Source organism: Grammomys surdaster, unplaced genomic scaffold (assembly GCF_004785775.1).
Source record: "Grammomys surdaster isolate TR1022 unplaced genomic scaffold, NIH_TR_1.0 125889, whole genome shotgun sequence".
Lineage (NCBI taxonomy): Eukaryota > Metazoa > Chordata > Mammalia > Rodentia > Muridae > Grammomys > Grammomys surdaster.
In genome coordinates, this window is record NW_021620714.1 from 2,697,877 (window position 1) to 2,720,493 (window position 22,617).

The following is a 22,617-nucleotide window of genomic DNA, read 5'->3' on the forward strand; positions in this document are numbered from 1 at the left end:
TGGATCCCCAGCACCCACAAACAAGGCAGGCATAGCAGAGTAAGTATACCCAAAGAGCAAGGATGGGGTAGGGTCAAGGACAGATGGGCAGATCCTCGGAATCCATTGGCTAGCAAGTCTAGCTGAACTGCCCAGCTCCCAGTTCAGTGAGAGACCCTATCTCAGAAAACAGTGCTGGGGCTGGAGAGATGGCTCAGTAGTTAAGAGCACTCACTGCTCTTGAGGAAAACTCATGTTCAGCTCCCGGCATCCACATGGTGGTTCAGAACTGTCCATAACTCCAGTTCCAATAGAATTCACTGCCTTTTTCTGACCTCTGCAGACATCAGACACATACATGATGCATATACAGATATACAAGTGAAACACTTATGCATATGAAATCAACTGTTAGGCAAGAAGGAAGGAAGGAAGGAAGGAAGGAAGGAAGGAAGGAAGGAAGGAAGGAAGGAAGGAAGGAAGGAAAAGAGAAAGGAAAGGGGGAGTGAAACTGAGAAAAATACCAAACATCAGCATGTGGCCTCCGTATATTCACACACACACATGTACACCACACATGTGCACGAGCACACACAGGCATGCATACAAGCACACACATACATGCGCACACACTCATGCACATGCACTCACACACATGTGTGCACACACGTATACACAATCACACATGTATATGAATACATGCAAATGTATCATATAAGTACATTTTCTTGCCATTTAAAAGTTAATGTAAAAAAGATAAAGGAAGAGAACTCTTATCTGCACAAGGTATTATACCAAGCATATTACTGGAGGACACACTCAGAAACATGTACATGGGGCACACTTGTAAATGTTGCTATCCTAAGCAGCCTAAGTGGCAGTTATTGTGGACAGTGGATGGAAGCTTCTCTTGATAGAGGGAGACTGAAGACATGAAAACATTAGCAGCTCCACTTCTGGGTGCTGTTTCTGTACCCAACAACATTCATAGCTTCTCTCTGAGGCAGACACTATCCCATTCTTCAGACGGGGCCACTAGAGCTTAGAGGGTCCCCAGACAATGGTCACAACGAGGAAAGAACACACTACAACCCTCCAGAGGTCTAGGAAAGCCTAGCATGTCAGCCTGCCACCTTACCTCAGTGGCTGCTGATGTCTACATGAGCCCCTCCTAAGAGACCCAGTGGCCTGCTTTGGAGGCCAAGGTCCACCTCCAGAACTGTTCTGGGCAGGGAAGCATCTTCTACTCGTAAACATGTTTTCTTATGTGCGGTGATAACTGGAGCTTAGATTTACATTAACTGTGTTAGCGTTGACATGCCATTTTATTTAACTGCTGTTCAGTTGTTTATATTTAGGGTGCCCCTTTCTGATGCTTATGTCATACTTGTTACACGGTTGTCATGTTGGATGAAATGGTCTCCATTATCCCGAGCTTCCAATCAGCGCTCAGCCAGAGCTTAGGCACATGTATTCTAAAGCTCTGAGAGCCACACACCCAGCTTGTTCACTGAGCTGCTAGCTCGCTCGATGTTCTCAGCCTAATCAGACCAGGGTCCCACCTGAGCTTCCAGAAGACCTGTTATTCATATGGAGGACATGGTGGAAGTGCCAGCATGAGAGTAGTAACACACATACAAATTTTAACACTCTTAGAATCATGACAGTGCATTATTTTCATATGGGAAGAAAAGAATGATCTTACTTCATGAGAAGCAAGCTATTGGGTGTACAAGTAAGAAAACTGGGGTACCATAGGATCAGGGAGAAACAGAGGCCTGTTGTATTGTTAGCTGAAACTTGCATCTCCAAAAATCCAGGATCTTCCTCTGCAGAGGCCCACACCCCTCCTGTGCATACAGAAGCCATAGAGAGAATCAGCAGCAGAACACAGGCTTCCATGGTCTCACCATATCTAAGAAGATGGGCAGGGGTAGCCTTGGCTTCACAGAGAATGGCACCTGCCTAAGGTCAGCAGGGCTTTGGCATGTCAAAGTCTACCTGTGCGCCCATGCCTGATCATCTTCATGATTAGTGGGTGGTAGGACTGGGCTTTCAAACAAAGTAGGAAACAGAACATCCCTGTTGAACTTTGAAGAAAAACCTATACTACTGCTTTTACTTTTTGCTTTATGTTTTGTTCCAGCATCAGTGGACTATATCTAAGTGCATTCCCACTTATAATTTCATGAATTGGAGGATGTCATTTCCTTCTGCAGGTGCCTGCTCAGCAGCAAGGCATGGATAACCCACAGGGGAATTGTAGTTAAAAATCTATATAAGGACGAATGCTCTCGAGAGACAGAGGCAAGTGGATCTCTGAGTTCAAAGCCAGTCTGGTCTACAGAGTGAGTTCCAGGACAGCCAGGGCTACACAGAGAAAGCCTGTGTCTAGAAAAACAAACAAACAAACAAACAAACAAGAAAGAATAAGTGCTCAACTGACACTTGAGAAACCCACAGAGGCATTTCCAGAGGACGGTGGTCCCCCACGGCAGCAGGAACTGCCGCTTGGTTAAGCCACCATGCCTCATTAGCCAGACTTGTTTTCCTTGTCGGTAGAGGCTCCCTCATCAAGCGTCCATCTGATCCACTTTCAAAGGAAGCATTTGTGTCTGATGGAAATTGGTGGAGCAAGAAATATTGATTTCTAAGCTGTTGACACTTGGAAAAGGGAGTTAATTTAGATGTCAGTATTGATCAGTGAAGCTAAGTTTAGATGCGGGCTTGAGAGAATATATTCTCAAAGAGAAAGGGGGAGAGCAGGAGGGTGGGAAGGCAGGCAGGAGGGTGGGCAGGAGGGAGGGGGAGATACCCTAACTAAAGTGCCATTAATGAGGCCAAAATTGGAGGGATCAATACTGTGTTGTGATACAGCTCTGTTCTTGGAGATGATACATTAACGGTTTGCATTTGACTGTATGTGGCCATCATAATCCTAAGGATAGTTATCTGGAAATTACATTAAAGTTAAGCTTTAAAGAATGAAGAATTCATAGACATTTGACTGAAATTTATCTTCAACTATTCCAAACAAATAAAATGTCACAGACTGATGAATGCCACAGATTTCTTGTTCAGTGATCGGCTGTATCTAAGATAGGCAGGACACACACCTTAGGAGAAAACCAGACCCTGAAGGGAAACCACTGCACTGATTACAGCACATGGTGCAGGTCCCAGGTCACCCGAATGCCACTCAGATTACTCTCCAGGCCCCACAGAATTCTCTGGCTGCTTCCAGGAACATTACTACTTGAAGTAAAGGTGACCTCACATCTATCAGATAAATTCAGGTGGTGGTTGGGGATGATGTAATGGCATAAAACAGAATGCATGCCCACATGAATTCTGTATGTATATATTGAATATAAATTGAGAGACCATGTATTTGTAAAATAATTGGATTGCTTCTGTGGGCCAAATCTGGCCAGAATTTGCTTATAATCAGTATATACACTTAAAACAAAGAAAAAATACTAGCCCGCCCTTATGCTCCTGTGATGATTACTGTGTTTAGTTTTGGTGAGTATGTATCAGAGTCAGAAAGGAGCTGGCATAGGTTCAAGCAAGAGAAACAAAAGGACATTGTTTTCAAATGGAGATAATTAAGGAAACATAATAGGATATGGACACAGCCTATAAAGCCATAAATGATGAGCACATACACTCTCATGTACTTCCAGAACTAAGAAATTCTGAAGATAGACATCTAGGGAGCTAAGAATTTATTTTGTGGTTGGAGTCACAGAAGCAACCAGGCCTCGAGAGAGGTCATCTACAGTAACAATCCTGAGTCAGTTGACTTGAGAACAACTTCTTGACTTTATGGTGGGTATGACTGGGAGAACAGTCATCTGCAAGCCATTTCTCCAACCTCCAAGAGAACTGGATCCAGGCTGCCCAGCTTCAGGGCATCATCATCTGTGGGTAGCCATTGTCTATTCCTGGTGTAGGCTTACATGAGCCTCTTTGACCTGAGGAAATAAAAGGTCTGTATTTTTAGCTCTCCTGCTTAGCAAAGACAGTCTAAGCTGAATTCTTGGCCTGGTGCTCTAGTCCCCAAACAGTAATATTCTTCCAATCTCTGGTTTCTTCATATTCATTTTCTTTCTGAATACGCATCATTCTCCATGGTTCGAGGGACAATCTTTGGATTTTATCAGGATGGGAAGTGTTAGAGAAGGAAATGACCTTTAAAGCTATCTGTCTCCATCAAAGTCTTAGTCACTTTGTCCTTTCTACGATAAAATACCTTGACAAAAGCAACTTGCAAGAGAAGGGTTTCTTTTGGCTTACAGAGAGATACAGTGTATCATGATGGGGAAGACATGAGAACAGGCAGAAAAGGCATGCTTGTCAGGAGGTCAGCACTCAGGAGCAGAAAATGAGCAAAGAGTAGCTCACTGTTTAAAGCATTGAGGCCTGCCCAGTAACCCACTTCCTCCCAAAGAGTGTGGCAAGAACCATCTTGGGACTGTGTTCATACACATGAGCCTATTGAAGACATTTTACATTTAAATCATAGCGCTTACCCATTAGGTACATTGTTACTGCAGTTGATTAGCGCGAAATGCTACTATTATGATTTGAAAAGTGCTTTTACATTAAGGATTTTATTTTATTTTCTAACTCTTTTGTTCAGTGAAGGAAAGTAGATACATTTTACAGGTGAGAAAGCTGACCTTTGATTAAATGTTTCTAAAGTCACAGTTTGATATTAATAGAACCAATATTTTCTCATTTTAGTTACGATATTTCTCCCACTACCTAGCACACTTGGATGCTCAAGGGATAATAACTAACACATTTGATGAACCAGAAGAATTGAAAGAACCTCCTAATAGACAGTTATGCCAACAGGACTCTCGGTGATCTGAGGACAAAGAATGATAGCAACCTGGAGACGGGTGCGACATCGAAATGGTGTCCCATTAAATAACTGAATAAAGTTAAATGGCTTTTTTCCATGCTGAGAGAATTGTAACTGATCACAGCAATGCCCATCTTAGCTCCAAGCTGAAAATCAAAACTAGCAGCATAGTCATTATCATCCAGCTTAGCATTTCTTGGTACATTGCCTCAGCCCCGTGATGCCAAAAGGAGGGAAAGGGGTATCCAGACATGGAGGAGACCACTGAGGTTCAGGGAAGTTATAGATTTTGTAAAAGAAGGAACAAGGTCAGGCTCTCTGAGTTCAGATGTTATTCTTCTATCCATTATTCCCGTTTTGCTTCAAGAATTGACTCACGGTGCTCAGTTCCACCCTGGCTTAAAGCCATGCTATAAACTTCCATGCATCTCTGTATTCCTAAAGTCAGATCATTAGGACTCTAAAGTTCTAGAATGCCTTTGTAAACAGAATTTTGGAAATATAGCTAAACAAGAATATCCTATGATGTACTGAAAGAAGTATATATGCAAGTGCATGACATCACTCAGGGATGCTGGGAAGTGGGTAGTCCCACCACTGTAGCTACAACTGACATGGCTAGAACTAGAGAAAATATTCTAGCACGACCCTTGAGGAGTAGACTAACATTAACTTGTGATGCTCATGCAGAAGGTATTTTGATGACACCCACAAAAGAGTCTCCAAAGCATGCAGAAAGCAGCGAAACATGATAGAGAGACGTAGTTAAAAATATACACTGTGAGCTCTGTTTTTCCAAAGAGGCAAAGAGTTTGGCCTTGCAGTCTGTGAATGCATGTTCCCAGATCAACAGGCAGCTTTTCAAAGTCATTAGCACCTCGAACCAGCCAGCCACAGTCCACCAGGGACAACAAGGATTTTACACATACAAGCTGAACAGTTATTTCCAACAGCTAATTACTATACAGACTGGCATCTCATCCACAGTCTGCCAGATTGGCCACGAATTAACATCTCAATCCAAATCACCCAGCTCAGGCAGGATGTATTCCTCGTGTTATCTATGCACAGTAAGGCATCAGTCAGCTTCTGCTTAGGAAGGAAATCTGCAGGGTGCCTGTGAGAGTTACAGGACAGGACACCAGGAGAACAAAGTCTCTATTTGTTCAACACAAGAAATAAAAAGCTAAGAACCACTCAGAAATAGATTGCAGTGTCTTCTCCTTTACAAGGAGTGACATACAGATGGTATTCATTGATTTTTGAAATCTCAGAACTTCTTTCCTCACCAAGCAAGAGTCTCAGGCTCCCTAGGAAAGGAGATCCTTGCCTTGTTCTAGTCACCACACACCAGGTAAGTCTTCAGAGCCTAGGTCTTCCTTTTGGATTATTTGTACCAAGTCTGTTAGCCTGATAATTACAATAGCTCTATTCCCTTGACCACTCTAGACCAGCGGTTCTCAACCTGTGACTATAAGAAAATATATTTCCAATGGACTAAGGGACCCCCAACCATACATTTATTTTGTTGCCACTTCCTAACTGTAATTTTGCTACTGTGCCGTGTCTTGTGGTCGTGAGAACCACTGATTTCTGGGCAGTACTAATTCCTGCTCCCCTTTCTCCTGATATTTCCCATTTTAGATTTCTTTTTTCCCCCCATTTTAGATTTCATTTTCCCCAGTACTTATCAGGAACCCTCAGAGTTGTATTCAGGCCACTGGGTAATTTAAGTTCATTAGATTTCTACTCTCCCTTTTGGTAATGATCTGTCTTTGACTTCTGCTTGCTTCCTGTCCTTCCTTTGAGTTGTTTGCTTACTCAAGCTTGTATACTCTGGGCTGCTGTGTAAGATATAGGTCCCCAGGGCATGACTTGGGTAATCTGCATTACTTTCAAAACATTACTATGCAAGAGCCATTAAGTAAATATGGGAGATTAAAGTTTGACTAGAAGTTTTCCCTAGACTTTAGGAAGTTCACATTTTTAAGAGAGAGGTAAAATATAGGTTGAAATAACCAAAAAGTTGTTCTGTGGTAAGTCATGCTAAAGTGACCCACACAAAATACACCAACCAGCCAGACTGCAGGAGGAGAAGATTATTTTTAACAAGAAGAGTGACAAATTCAAGAGGTTCTTATTTGAACTGGGCCTTAAAAAAAAAATAAAGAGTTAGGGAAGAGGAAAGGTTATAATCCAAATACACTGTATGAAATTCTCAGCAAATAAAACAAATACATAATAAAAACACTGAAAGAAAAAGATACCAACAATTGGAATTTCTCTATTTCATTCTGTGTTTGAGAAAGAAGTTTAAACGTGCATAAAATATAGCCAGATGAAGTCGTGTTAATTAACTTAGTGGGAACCTTGGGACAGCAGAGGGATACGGGGAGGAAATGACGTGAGGACAAGCTGGTTCAGGGAGTATATGTCTTATGACAGCAGATACAGGGAGATGGGAAGATGGTGCCTCAGGATCCTTGCTGTCCTCTCTCTAAGAGGAAAGAAAAGACAGTCCTTTGATTGAGATAGCCACAGGGAAAGCAACAGCTCTGGAGAAACTGTGGAGAACTATTCACCTGAGTGCTTGCCCCAACTCCCTAGGTTCTGGGATGGATCCGCAACGGAGAGTCAATGCTCAACGCCAGCCTGGTCAACGCCAGCTCTTTGTCTGAGGCAGAGCAGCTACAGCGGGAACATGAGCAGTTCCAGCTAGCCATCGAGGTAACCCCCAAATCTGGATGCACTGTCTCTGTTCACCTCTTTGACTCTGGGCCTCGGGTAGGATGGCTGTCCGAAAAACCAGTGTTGCCTCAGGTGGTGGAGCCCTTGTGCTTTCTAGTGGCATAGTGTAGGAGCCTCCTTCACACTCAGGAATGCAGAATGAAGGTTTCATTCTGTCCCCAAGATATCAGCAGCCATGTATTCAGATGAGAATGTGTGCTGCCTCCTCAGGCTTTAAGTCCCTAGTGCAGTTAGATTTTTACTCATTTTTACTCACAAACTTTATACGAGTGAGAAATACAAAGGTAAAAGGTGACAAGGTTTCCGGTTGAAAACTACTCGGAAATGAGGATAAACAGTTGCACAGGTCAGTAGTAAATTGGAATAATTCTTATAAAACTTGGAGTTTAGGTTGGAATTTTGACTTTTAACAAGGACCACAAGGCTTGCAACAAACGGTATCATGTAGTTTGCATGCTCAAAGTGGCCGTTCGGTTATACTAGCAGAGGCCATATTTGAAGAATAAACTGCAAGTAGAAGTTTACCAGCTGGGACTTTGGTAAACTTTTTTACTAAGGTTAAAAACAAAAAAAAATGCCCATTTAAAAAGAAAATTTCACTTTGGATAAAGTAATGCTGCCTTGCTTTAAATAATACCTTCAATTATCTTCCTGCTAGGACCTTCTCCTCCCAGAGAGACTTTAACAGATTGCTTCTCAGTGGTGTCTGAGAAAGAATAGAAATGGCCCATGGATCTATATTAAAAACAAAATAGGTTCAGCACCCGCAGGGAAAAGGCAAAAGACAAAAACCTCAGATCCTTGGTACATGTGGTTCAGTGGAAAACTTTGCCTACTTCTAGGTGTGTAGGAACTACAAAGGGGCTATTTTCTTTTTTTAAAATTACCACTATTTTACATAACAGTGGCAGAAAAATACTGAATTTTAATTATCTGTGCTCATAAATGTCTTTTAATGTGGTAGTCCAGCTGATTGATAGCCTTTTGTAAACTGATATTAATTGAATTCAGCCATTTAATTTTCCAGAAGCCATCTTTCATGCATCTAAAAATGGCGCTAAGATGACTGACATGTTTCCATAAGCTACTTGATATCTTCTTAGGAAGTATTAGTAGTCTGTAGGTACCATCTGGGATTTGAGATTGAAAAGCAGGCAGTATATTGCACATGCAGTATGAGCAATCTGCTTGCTGTAGAAGAGCTACCCGAAGCAAGGAGTTTTATGTCTCTGTTACAGTTTATTGGCAATCTCAAATTGATATGGTAAGAGTTCTTCAGGAGACACCTAGATTAGGGTTATGACCAGGTACTTACTGGTCAAGTGTCTATAGCATTGGTTCTCAACCTATGGGTCATGACCCCTTTGGACTTGAGTGACCCTTTCACAGGGGTTGCATAGTAGATATCCTGCATATCAGATATTTACACTATATCTCATAAGGGTAGCAAAATTACAGTTATAATGCAGTAATGAGATAATCATATGGTTGGGAGGTCACCACAACCTAGGAGCTGTTTTAAAGGGTCAGAGCATTAGGAAGGTTGAGAACCACTACTCTATAGGCTTAGGCAGCAGTAAGGGTTTGTCAACAGATTGGAGCATGACGTGAAGCTATGGGGACTTTAGGCAAAAATAACTCTTGGTCGTCTTTCTCCTTGAATAAGAGTACTTGGATTGGGTGATTACATTTCCAGTTTCTTAAACAAATGTCTGATAAGTCAGACCAAGCCTCACAGCACACTAGAGAACCCCAGTGAACTTTGATAAAGGGTGGGTAAATGTTTCCACAGTGTATCGAAAGACTAAACTCTGTGTGGCTGTGTATGCAGCAGGTGTTAATTTGGGAAGATATTGCTACATTGTTACATAGTAGAGCCTAGCTAGGGACAAATGTTTCCTAATCCCTCCTGGGGAGTTTATAGGGGTATTGCTTTAGTAAATAATTTATGCTAAGCTATAGGTGACTCTAGGGTGTCTGTAATCTCTGGGATAGCAGAGCATATAGAATTACCAGAACATCTTGGTGATGAAGGATCATTAGGTCGTGGTGTAACTAAGTGAACAAGGAGCACAACCAGAACTGCCCATACGCTCCTCCAGACAGCCTGTGGTTATCTGTACTAAGTTTAAACTGGGCTCTGCATCAGAAGAATATGCCAGAGAAGATGCAAGCAATGTTTCTTTGAAACAGAGTCTCACTGTGTAGGCCAGGCTGAGCTTGAACTTAACTATTTAGCCTATGCAAGACTCAAATTCACGGCTGCCCTAATGTTCGACCCCCTGAGTGATGGACTACAACATGTACTACACTATACCTAGCTGGATACAAGTGATTTTAAAGGAAGACTAAGCAGCCTAGTTTGACTTTCCCTGTGTGCCAGCATTACTGCAGGTCTTTTGCTGATTGCTGGGGGTGGGATGGGGTATAATTTGCCTTCTTATTACCTAAGGAAGCTAGCTCAAGGGTTCTACTGGGAAAATAGCTATTGGTGAAACAATAAAATTTGTTGTGTAAACAGTTTTAAGAGTAAAGGGAGTGCCAATTATATAATCCCAGAGCTCCTGGAGGCTGAAGCGGGAGGATTACAAAGTCAGCCTGGGCTACGTAGACAGACCCTATCTCAATCAAAACAAAAGGAAAAGAGAGAGTTATTGATAACTAATCTAGAAAAGCAGTCATACACTGGAATGACCCTGGCCAAGCCAGGATTGTTCTAAGCCTTGCTTTGGAGGTTTCCCTGGGAAGGTCAGAATTTGCCCCTGATAAGCCTTGTTTTCAGGAAAACGTCCCCAGAACACTGCACAGAGACCCAAACAGTGCCTCAACACAGTGTAGTTTATTAAACAAAATGGATTCTTATTTGTTAGTTTCTCTGGAGGCACTGTTGTGCCCTCAGAAACTACAACCTTCAGACAGAGAAGCTCAACTTTAAAATCCATTTTTATTTGAAATCCTCCCATGCATTTGAGTATAAATATTATACCAGAAAAGTGGTTAAAACTAGATAATAAATTCAATTGATTTGGTTCAATTTTCTTGCACTTACACCTACTAAATATTAATGTCCTTGATAACCCACATCTTAAAACTCTAACACTCAATAGGATTAGATGATAAGGAGTGAAAATGGATGAAAAATAATGACTTAAGCTTAGCAAAGCTAAGATTAGACCACACGGATGAGAATTTATCATTCAGGAAATTAAAGCAGAAAATCTCACTCAAGACTGCTATAGAATAATGAGTTTCAGAGTAAGGAACAGAGTTTATTACATAACACAAATTACACAGAACTGAAGATTGCTCTGCACTCTCTGAAGATAAAACATTAAAACAGGTTTACACTGGCAGTTATTACATGTTAAGGGCAGAAGACATAATTGTCATAATCACTAACATTTATCCGGAGAACCTTTTTACAAATGAGAGATGCCGTAGATTTCATTCCAATCCTAGAGAAAAAGTCATGTGCCGTAAAAGAACGTGAGTTTGGGAATAGGTCAAACACGAGTCTGGTTTTACCACTTATTTTGATGTAGGTTTTGAGGCGTGCTGTTTAGCCTGCTGTGTCTTGATGTCTTAATCACTGAGCTGGAAATAAAATCCACCTCATAGAAGGGCTGTGGGAACCAGAAAAGTCAATGCATAATCATAGGGCCCAGCACAGAACACACACACACACACACACACACACACACACTTGGAGAAGTGATAGTCATTTGATTGACCCCACACACACCTCTTCCTCTACTGTGACAGTTTTTCCTTCTAAGCAACAGGAACCCTCCAAGAGTTAGCTAAGTAACAACAGAGTTTAGAGAAAGGGGGTTTGCCCTGAGTTTCAAGCCATCTGAAAAGGTTCGCTGAAGGAGGGCAGGTTTGAGGCAAGTTTCAAAGGGCAGAAGGGACCATTGGTAGGGGCTTAGAGCATCTGCCCAGGACAGGAAGAAAGAAGGGCAAGGCAGAAAAGTTTGTGGCTTGCTTTTGGAGGTTTGGGGAGAAAGTGTACTTGGTATTGTGAAGACAGACCACATCATGGAGGGCTCTTGTGACAGCCAGTTCAGACCTAGTTTTGAAGCAATGAGGGAGGCGCTGAAGACTTTGAACTGAGAGAAAGAAGTGGTGCTCACAAGATGGAAGCCTTAGGGATGAAAAGAGTAACCGGAGCACTTCCTAAATCATCAAATTAAGCAGAACCACCAGAACTGTCTGCGAGGCACTGGACATGTGGCTCAGTGGTGGAATGTGTGCTTGGCATGTTCAGGACCCCAAGACAAATCCTAGTATGCCACATGAGAAGAAAAGGAAAAGGCAATGCACAGGATAGATCTGTGAAATAGAACTGGAAGGAAAGAAAAATGGCTCTTTCTCCTGCATAAACATGCATATATCAAGTTGTGAGGGCCTGGCTGGGTTGGAGGAGTGGGGAGATACAGTCAGGGGTGAGGTCAAGGTTGTAACTAATTCTAGGTGGCAGCGGAAATGGGTAGGAGGAGGCCACCAATATAAGTGACCAGTGACTTTTAAAGAAATGGGTTTGGTATCTGCCCTGCCACAGATGGCAGCACCTCCTCAGAAGGGTGAGAGGTGGGCTCCCTTGCATCAGAAGACAATTCCAGAAGAGGATCTGACACTAAGAAGAGCCTTCTTCGAAGATAAAATAATAGAAGCCATGGGAGCAGATAAGAGCTCTGAAGATGTGAGCAGTTAGCAAGGCTAACCTTGGCATCTCTTCATTTAGGAAACAGTTCCTAATACAAAGAAGTCAGGGCTTCGGAGGGATTGTTCTGCCCTTTCATTTACTTCCTCTAGCTTTATCTAGCGGTGAGGAGCCCAGCACTGACAGTCATTAGAACTAAGGTTGTCGGGGTAAAATCTCCAAAGGGCCAGGGATGCTGGTAGAGATGGAATCGTGGTGCTGCTGCAGGTTTGGGATGAGGGCAGCACATAGAAGCCAGGTAGACAGAGCTAAGTAAGTAGGAAGTACAGGATGAACTCTAATGACGAGGAAAGGCAGACGTATGTGGTGAGATCAAGGAGAAGCTTAGGGGAAAATGAGGGAGTTGCTCTCAGACCCAAGGAGTGCTGAATGAGTCAGCTATAAAAGTGGTTTGAGCCCTGCTGCCCAAGCCAAGTAGAAAAGAATTCTGGAGTGTCACTGTGTTCTAGCTACCGTTGTTCACCACTATTAGCTGGAAGGATCCAGCAGCCCAGGGCGTGATGCTGGTAGCTTTCCCAAGTCAGTAGCACTCTGATGTCCTCATGGAGATTGTTCTAGGTAGGGTTACTTCTTCTGGGATCGAACATCTCTTGAGCAGAGCAAATTGGAGAGGAACTGTTCATCCCTGAAGAAAATCCAGACAAGAACTTCTACAGGACAGGAACCTGGAGATAGGAGCTGACAGAGACCACAGAAGGGTGCTGCCTACTGACCTGCTTCCCATGGCCTGCTCAGCCTTGTAGAACCCAGGACCACCAGCCCAGGGATGGCCCCACCCACAATGGGCTGGGCCCTCCCCCATCAATCACTAATTAAGACAATGCCCTACAGGCTTGTCATTTTCTTAATTGAGGTTCTCTCCTCTGAGATGACTCTAGCTTGTGTCAAGTAGACATAAAACTATCCAACAGGGAGATCATCCCATCTGTGTTTGTCTTACAAAGCCTAAACCTCATTTGGCTGGTTTTTTCCTGCCACTTAGTCCTCCAGCCAGGTCCCCCAGCCTCTTGCAGTTAAGGTCCAGAACAGAGTTAGCCCTAATCAGAAACCGTAAAGCAAGTGCCTGTCTTCTAAAATCCATTGCAAATAATGAAAGGCTCCAACTGTGAGCTCATTTGCCTGCAGGCCTGCTTCTTTGGTGTTGTTAACTGATGGGTTATGGTGGGGACGGGAGAGTTCATTCTTCTGGTCTAGTAACCTACCAAGTTTCCCCATTGTACCGGAATCCTTTTCAGCTGATCATTAGTGGTTCAGATGTGCATTGCTAGCTGAGATGTGTGTTACACGTGTTTGGGGAAAGTGCTTATTTAATCTGTACACTGCTGCATTGGTTGGTAATCATTGAAAGTTCAGCGATGAACAACTTTATGATTAAATTTGAAAAAGAGATTAAGGGGCCAATTAGTGACAAGGTTTCTACACATCTTCTGTTTCTCTACTATGTGAACTGAAGTAGCCTTAAAATCTAGGGTAATGGGAGTAGGAAGTTGAGAATGGGGTCAGGAGTCAGGGTCCTGAGAGATGGATGACATGTATGATTTCCTTTGTGTAAATGTGCCTTAAAGACAGTAATGTATTGATCGCCGTGACAATTGGATCAGTCATTTAAAGCTCTTTAACTTCTCTGCATCTTTCCAACCACACCTCACTCCACCCCTCCCATATCACACCTGGGCTGCTCCATGGACCTCTCTCTCCTCCCCTCGTGCCCAGTCCCTCTTTCATGCCACTTCCTTGCAGAAGACGCACCAGAGCGCCCTGCAGGTACAGCAGAAGGCGGAGGCACTGCTCCAGGCTGGCCACTATGATGCTGACGCCATCCGGGAATGTGCTGAGAAGGTGGCCCTCCACTGGCAACAGCTCATGCTAAAGATGGAAGACCGGCTGAAACTCGTCAATGCCTCTGTGGCCTTTTACAAGACCTCTGAGCAGGTGAGAGGGAAATCTGTGGACATGAGTGGAAGATGAAAGAGGCTGTTTCCTGCCTCAAATTACAGTACAGCATCAACAGCCAGGCATGCTGGCACTAACCAGTGAGAATAAAATGGAGCACTACCATTGGCTTTCCTACCTCTTTATTTTTTTTTCCTTTACGGCAAGGAACCATGTGATTTTCTTTTTCATAAATGTCTCTAACTCATCAGATCAGTATGGAGGTGTTGAAGTAGAAATTGTATGTGTTGAATAAGCAGTGTATCAGTCAGCCACTGTCAGAATAGCACTGTGTAACAACCACCCCCACACTTGATAATATGAATCAGCATTTGTTTTCTGTTTAAGTACCTAGGATTCAGCTGATTTCCCTGAACTTGGTATAGCTAGACTCCAAACTGTACCTTGTATCCAGCTTGCTCATGTGTCTCTCATGCTTCCTCAGCAGCAGCTACTTAAAATGCATTCAGAGTCAGAAGAACCCAGAACCTACTGTACAAGACCTCTTCAAGGCTTTGATTCTGTCCTAGTGTGGAACAGGTCTCAAGTGTCTTAGTCGGGACATTTCTGCATGTTTTGTTATCTGTTTTATCTGAAGACATAAGCTTGCATGCATGCTTTGTGTCTTGCATTAAAAGTAGGAAAGGTGGGGCTAGACAAATGATCTTTTGACTGAGGACAGACTTCTCGTGACATGCCAAGCATGAGGAGGGGATTCTGCCTGAGTCATCGTTCAGCTGCATTCATAACTCAGTGAACATTCTGTCCGAAAGCCACATCCTTGGGCGAGGATGTAGCTCAGTTAGTAGAGTGTTTGCCCAACATGCATAAAGCCCTTGACCAGAATTTCAAGGTCACTTTTAGCTACATAGCAAATTCAAGGCCAGCCTGGGCTTGATGAGACCGTGTTTCAAAAACAAACTGACATAATCTTTACTAAGAAGAATGACTTTTTCAGAGAAGGTCGAGATAGTTACAGCTATTCTCCCAACTCTGTGCCCAGCAAGTACCCAAAGCAGTTGAAGGAAGGCGTAGGAATTCAGGGCTCTGCTCTCTGGTTGGTTGATTGGTTTTGCCACACTAGGGATGGAAGCTCTCTTCTTATGCTTCCTAGGCAAATATCTGCTGAGTTTCTATTTTCTGTACCCTCCATGAACTGACACAAGGCTGCCATGAGACTCCCACTGTAACACTCAGCATAACTCTCCCTGTGAACTCTCTCTGATGCTCTGTTTTCTTCTGAGGTCATTTATAAGGTCCCCTTCATGGTCTCTCTGAATATTTATAACTTGAAAAAATGTCTTTGAAGTTAACTCAAATGTATTTTCCCTCAGAAAGAAATGTGATTTTATAATAAAGATGGATGCTAAAGATGTCACTGCCTTATGGTAGGACTTTGAACATCTGTCCCCAGGGGAGTTGAAAGATGACTTTCGTTTATGGCCCGTAAATCATACAAGAGAGGCAGCTTTTCACTTCACCACTGCTTGAGGCTCCTGACTGACAGACAAGTACAGATGCTGAGGCAAGCCATCAAGTATCTGCTCCATGCCTGGTCTACATAATTCAAAATTATCATGAGGTTACAACAATATAGCTATAAAACATAATATATACATACATACATGCATATGAATATGTGTATGAGATATATCTCATATATGTGTATACATATGTGATACATATATGTGTTATGCATACATATGATATATGTTACATATGTGTATTATATAATATATATGTATATATCACTTTGTGTGTCTCTGTGTGTCTCTCTCTCTATATATATATATCACTTTAAAGCCCCCAAATATCTAGCCTATTCTTCATCTCTTACTCTTCCTCATATTCTTGAGTGATATTATCAACCCCTATAGCTTCAGCCTTTAGCCATCAGCTGTAAAGAGACAATTCCACAACCTGCACCTCCAGTCACAGTCCAAGCTCCAGTCACAAGGTCCTCAAAATATCTGTTCAGAATATCCCAAGATATTCTAAATCTCCAGGCTGGACTTCACCGCAGTGTGTAAAGTTCTGCAGCAGAAGTCTGCGGAGAGTACCCGCTGAGCAGGTCATTTAACGAGCCTCCGCTTCCATGATTTCCCAGGTGTGCAGTGTTCTGGAGAGCTTAGAGCAGGAGTACCGGAGAGACGAAGACTGGTGTGGCGGGAGAGACAAGCTGGGGCCGGCGGCGGAGATGGACCACGTCATTCCACTCCTCAGCAAGCATCTGGAGCAGAAGGAGGCCTTCCTGAAGGTCGGTGTACAATGCCACACAGGTCTCAGACTCTAGCCTCACCCTCTTCTCTCCTGCACCTTCATCAAACCTTCCCTTTGCCTGCCTGAAGACACAGCTCCTAGCTAATGTGTAAAGCCATAAACTAAATGTTTAATGTTCATTTCTTTCTTGACACTTTTGGTATCATCGGGTATAGGATACACTATTATTGCCACTGCAGTGTTAGAATACTCCAAAATCACGTGGTTATGGTCACATGCTTTTGCTCACTTATATTCAGTTTATAAAATAATAATTTGTTTTCTTTTATAATGCTAGGGCTTGAACACAGGGCCTCATGCCTGTTTGACTAACAATCTATCATTGATCAATAACCCTAACCTTAGCCCTGAAATGTTCTCTTGGCTGAACAGTATAAGCCTACTTATGAAGTTATTAAAATGAACCTTTTGTTAGTAGATACTGCAAAATTTGGGGTGATAAATTAGATACTATTTATCAATCTAGCAATTTTCAATTAACAATAAATATCACAATGTTTATTCTCCTATATGAAAGCAGAAACACATTTCCTGGAGGTTTCTGATACGGCCCTAGTGTCTCAGGGAGGGAAATCAGCCCTGGCCCATATGGGCTTTTAGTAGCAAGGGAAGTCCTTCTGAAAGTCCCCTGGCAGCAGGCTTCCCAGTTTAGGCTGGTCCACAGGCTCTACTCACCCCAAAACTTTCATGTTCTTCCTCTGGGTTTCTCCAAGGGAATTTGTGTTCCCTGACCACTGAAGTCACACTTCTGTAACTAGCCGCCTTTTTTATTAGAGTTCTTCTCCTCTTGACCACCAAATCTTTCTGTTCCTTTCTTAAGACCCCCCTGCCCTTTATGGACCTACCCTCCTCCCTACTATCGGGTTTGCACAGGTATCAGTCAGAACCTCAAATAAGCAGGTTAAACTAATACAGATAAGTAGAAATTTTACAGCGCTTAAAATAATTTAAAAGAGCCGGGCGGTGGTGGCGCACGCTTTTAATCCCAGCACTTGGGAGGCAGAGGCAGGTGGATTTCTGAGTTCAAGGCCAGCCTGGTCTACAGAGTGAGTTCCAGGACAGCCAGAACTACACAGAGAAACCCTGTCTCAAAAAACAAAAACAAAAAAAAATTTAAAGTTTATGGCTTGGGGCGGGGGAAGTACCTGTTGTATGAGCATCAGGACCTGGGTTTGGATTCCTAGCATCATGGAGAGAGCCAGTCACAGGCTTGTGCACTACATATCCCGAGCGCTGTGGAGGACAGAAAAGCAGGGTCACTGGGTCTTGCTGGCTGCCAGCCTAGCTCTGGTTCTCTTAGAGATGCTGTCTCAAGAGGGCAAGGTTGACAGTGATTGAACAGGACACCCACCCTCCTCCTCTGGCCTCCTCACATGCAGGTATGGACATGTACAGCCCACACACCTGCACAGTACACCACACATTGCACATATGCACACAGAGAGAAAAGTAAAGATTTTTTCTTTATAAAATTAAATGAGTCTTTTAAAGAAGAATGAAAACCATCTGGGCTGATGTTTTTCATATATTCCTAAAGCTGTAGAGAAAAACCTCCCCGTAACTGTGGGAATTCTCTGCCCAACAGATGGTGCACAGCTCTCTGTTCATCATTTATTGATCCATTACAGTCCTTAGTCTTTGACGTTCACTAATGGCTCTCAGTTCATTAGCCTGTGAGTTCCTGGGCCCATCAACTGGCTTTAACCAGATCCAGCTTTGTTGCTACTTTTTATGTAATCATAAAAGCATATGATTTAAACGTATATTTATTATATAACAATCATTGTAATTATATAACTTGTATGAACAAAAGATAAATATAAGATTTTAAATTTTAACTTGATCTACAGATAATGTCATTCATTATCATTAATTCAATATATTATTAAATTATTAATTTAAAATTAGGAAGCAAGTATATACTTGTTTTATAGCTATGGATAAAACTAATTTTTAGAGAAATTCATAAATTACATGAGTTTAAGAGACATTAGAAATGCTCTGTCAGCATATCTGGATTCTAGATTGAAGGGCTTCTTTTCCGCTGCTCTTCCTGGCCCTCACCCCTACGCATCATCAGGAGAATGTGGCCTGTCCTCTCTGCCAGCCCCTGCTGGCGGGAGCCCTCAATGGCTCTGCCTCTTTTATGGAGGTTGATATTTCCCAACAAGGGAGTACTTGTCAGTATTATTTCGGTAAGGGGATCGTGATTGGCAATCAAATAAATTTGAAAATCGTTGGCAACTTAAGTTTAGATTTAGAATTAGGTTATCAAGTGTGTTTGCTAGATGGGCTTCGCTAATCAAGTTTCTCTTCCCTGGGCCCTCAACGGTGGTCACTTAAGAGACATTCTTGTGAAAGAAGAAAACCAGCCTGGGCGTTAACATTAGCAATGCCCAATCAGCTTAGTGAAGAATCCGCTGCTTTCTGATTTCTGTCTGAAACGGACAGAAATCTTGGTTAAAGAAGCTCAGAGTAGGAGCCTTGTAAGTTGGAATTAGTGTCCCGTGAACTGGAAGTGACCTCCAGAACTCCCCTCCCTCTGGATCCCTCCAGTATCCCCATCACCATCCTTAATCATTCTGAAGAGCACCTCTGACTGTCTTGAATTCCACGTGCGGACTGGAGCCTGGGCCTCACATCTTCGTTTTTCTCAGGCCTGCACTCTGGCACGGCGAAATGCCGAGGTGTTCCTCAAGTACATCCACAGGAACAATGTGAGCATGCCCAGTGTTGCCAGCCACACCAGGGGACCTGAACAGCAAGTAAAAGGTGAGTGAGGGGCCCGAGGGGCCACAGCTCGTTTCAGTTGCCAGACACCCCATCTCATCACAACAGGCTGCGTATCTAGCTCTCAGGTCATCTCCAGTTCTCAGAGGCTTCTCCCTTAAGAAGAAACAGTCTCATGTGAAGTGAAACCAGCCCTGGTGATCCAGTTTCTTAGCATGCTGAAAGATTTCCCCAAGTTGTTAAGTTTTTGGTTTTTTTTTTTTAAGTTTTGTTTTGTTTTTTCATTTATATTTAAGTCTTGGGCCACACTGCTTAAGAAAGGTTGTCTAAACATTTGCTACTCAAAACATGGTGTCCAGTTCGCAACACTGGTATCACTTGGACACTAATACGAATGGAATTTCGGACTCTCTCAGATCTACAGAGTCAGAACCTGCACTCTGTATGCAGATAGAATTTACATAACTACTATTCTAGGTCATCTTTATTATCTCTTTGAATTCTATAAAGTCTGTGAGTATATGAAAAACAGCATATATCCTTTAAAATTGCTTATTGTCTGATCACATTGGCCTAAATTATCATTTTGTTCTTTCAATGTTCACTCTTGCCATACAGAAATTAGCCTTGGTGTAGGAAACCAGTTTTATACATATCCTCTTGTCCAGTTAGAAAAATCACAGCCCTGATGACTAAGTCCAGGGAGAAGACCTGAACTGACTCGGAGTGAGGGTGAGCCAGGCTTAGGGACACCATGGCCAGAGTAAGGACTGCTTTCGATGGAGTTCCCTTCCCTGCTCAGATAACTCAAGAGTTAGGATGATCCAAATCACTGGAAAGAATTAAACAGGAAGAGGAACCGGAGCTCCTTCCCCATGTGTTATTTTGCTTTTGAATGAGGCCCTGTGGGTGGCAACTCCATGTCAGAGCATATGTTCTGACTTCTGCAGATAACAGCTTAGGCGAGGATAACCACTGAGACCATGTTCACACCCACACTGTATGGGACAGGCACCCAAAGGGGGCTGGATACGCCTCCATCTGTGAAGTCTCCCAGGCAGTGGGGGGGAGGGGAGGGTGAATAGTGGCACTTGGAACGCTCCAGAGCTTCCCATGATTTGGATGGGTTATGTTGATTTCCTAAAGGTGCAATGTTCAGGAAGCCCTGAGCACAGGACACAAACACATGGAAACGAGTTTATTTGATCCTTGCCCAGTAGATGCAGACACTGGAGGCAAGACCGTCTATCTGTCTGTCATCTGCTGCCTAGATCCAAAGCCAGTGCCACTTACATTTGGGTTTTACTATGGGAGCAGATTGCCGAGCAACAACTAGAACCGTCACTGTTGGTCACCCTGAGAATCTGTTGTCCGGGTGATGGTATGTTGCAGCTGTCACCATTCCGTCAGCTGCTGTGACTAAGCTCAGCACTGCAGCTGTTGGATATTGGCTCCAGATGTTGGCTTAGGTTCTTGTCTGTTCATTCTGAGCTCTGAGTCCAAAGGACAGTGGCTACCCAAGAGTTCTTGCCATGATGCTGCTGGGAAGCAAGGGACAGGTCAAGTCTACAGACACAATTTGAGCTCCTGTTTGTGTCATATCAGCTAACAGTCTCTTTGTCAGAGAAGGTCACTTGGCTGAGCCAGAGGTCAGAGGTCAGCCTGAGAATGAGAAAGAACACTTGACCACTCTGGGAAGGTGGGGAAACTTCCATGCTGAATACATGGATAGTGAGTGAGCCACAGGGGCCGATGGAGTGCCTTAGCTTAAAGGGGCATCGGCAAAGTCTATCCTCACAGTCAAACTTAAAGGGGCATGGGTGGAGTCTATCCTTATAATCAAACTTAAAAGGGCATGGGCCGAGTCCATCCTTATAGTCAAACTTCCAGGCCCAGGGCAGTGAGGGGAACTAAAGAATAAGTAACATCAATGAATTTTAGGGTTGTAGTATCTCAATAAAGTTTCATAATGTGTACTTTACATCCCCAGGGACCTGGGAGACCAAGAGTAGCTAAGAATGTGGTCTCAGGTCAAAGGCTCCTGCTTAACTCCAAACTCTACTCCTCCCTATCTAAATGAGTCTGCACAAGTTTCAGGTCTCCCCTCAGTTTCTTCAACTACAAAGTGGGGGCCATCACGATACACGCATCATAGAGCATACTACTTAAGACTCTTCATCAATCAAGGTCATCAGACAGTGTTAAGAGCAGTGAGGAGACAGATGACATGTACGAGATACCCTCCCCCTCACCACGGCTCCCTTGTCGTACTAAATGCCTTACATATATTCTCAAATATAGTGTCATTCAGGAGATGTTAAGAAGAGCTTTCAGCCTTCCTTCAGATCAGATCAAAACCTGAGTGAAGTTTGGGCCTAAGACAACATGTAGCCCCGTTACCACCCAACTTCCACCCACCCTCTGCCCAGAAGCTTCTATCCGTAGCTCTGCTGTTAGAGTGCCATGTTTGACTCCTGTGCAGGGCTGAGACTGTAGCTCATTCTGTGGGCCACCCTACTGTCTTCCCGACCTTCTCACTGCTGCCCATATCCCACCTCTCCTCCAGAAGCCCCTCAGGAATGCCTAGGAGTCCCCGCAGAGGCCCCCATGCTTGTGAGGCTCCAGACCACCTGTGTCAGTTGTTGTCTCAGGGGTTCTCTCTCCAAACTCTCTCATAAGGACTGACTGCTGTGAAGAGAATCTGGGGACACTCTTGTATGTCCATGGAATCCTCAGACACAGGTCGTTACTAAGCTCTCCCCACTCCTGGTCCCTTCTGGGGAGTTGTATCTATCTCTAGCTTTCCTTCCCTTTCTTCTGGTGCTTTACTAGTCCTAAAGGGAGGCTTTCCAGTCCCCTTGGTAGTGAGACTGAAGTAGTTGGGACTTTGCTTAGAGCCTTCCCATGATGCTACTCACCCGCTTTACCCACAGCCATCTTGAGTGAGCTCTTGCAGAGGGAGAATCGTGTCCTGCACTTCTGGACCTTGAAGAAGCGGCGGTTAGATCAGTGTCAGCAATATGTGGTGTTTGAGCGCAGTGCTAAGCAGGTATGTCCAGAACTCCCCTTGGCTTTGTCTCACTGCTGAGGGATATACAGAGAACCACACTAGCAGACAGAGTTAAGTCAGGGGGTAGAGGTGACAGGATAAGGGAGAACAGGTCTCCCCTTGTCCATAATTTGGATTTTCTAGCATTCAATCCTGAGTTTGACACCAGGAGATATGATGGGCTGCACAGGTATTCACTGGGTCTGGCCTATAATAACCCCCAGTTTATATTCAGCTATTCAGCTACTGGGTCTGACCTGTGATAGCCCCCAGTTTATACATAAATGCAAACTTAGTCTCATA

The 22,617-nt window shown here is 43.5% G+C and overlaps 1 protein-coding gene across 1 annotated transcript in view; it reads left to right on the forward strand.

Annotated features, from left to right (window-relative positions):
• Nucleotides 1-22,617, forward strand: part of LOC114608321 (kalirin-like) — a 473,938-nt gene that overhangs the window by 391,329 nt on the left and 59,992 nt on the right. Inside the window, exons 20-24 of the mRNA XM_028752277.1 lie at nt 7,460-7,579; nt 14,064-14,255; nt 16,363-16,512; nt 19,193-19,307; nt 22,199-22,314. Coding sequence (XP_028608110.1) covers nt 7,460-7,579; nt 14,064-14,255; nt 16,363-16,512; nt 19,193-19,307; nt 22,199-22,314 — 693 coding nt within the window. The remainder of the gene's footprint in view (nt 1-7,459; nt 7,580-14,063; nt 14,256-16,362; nt 16,513-19,192; nt 19,308-22,198; nt 22,315-22,617) is intronic.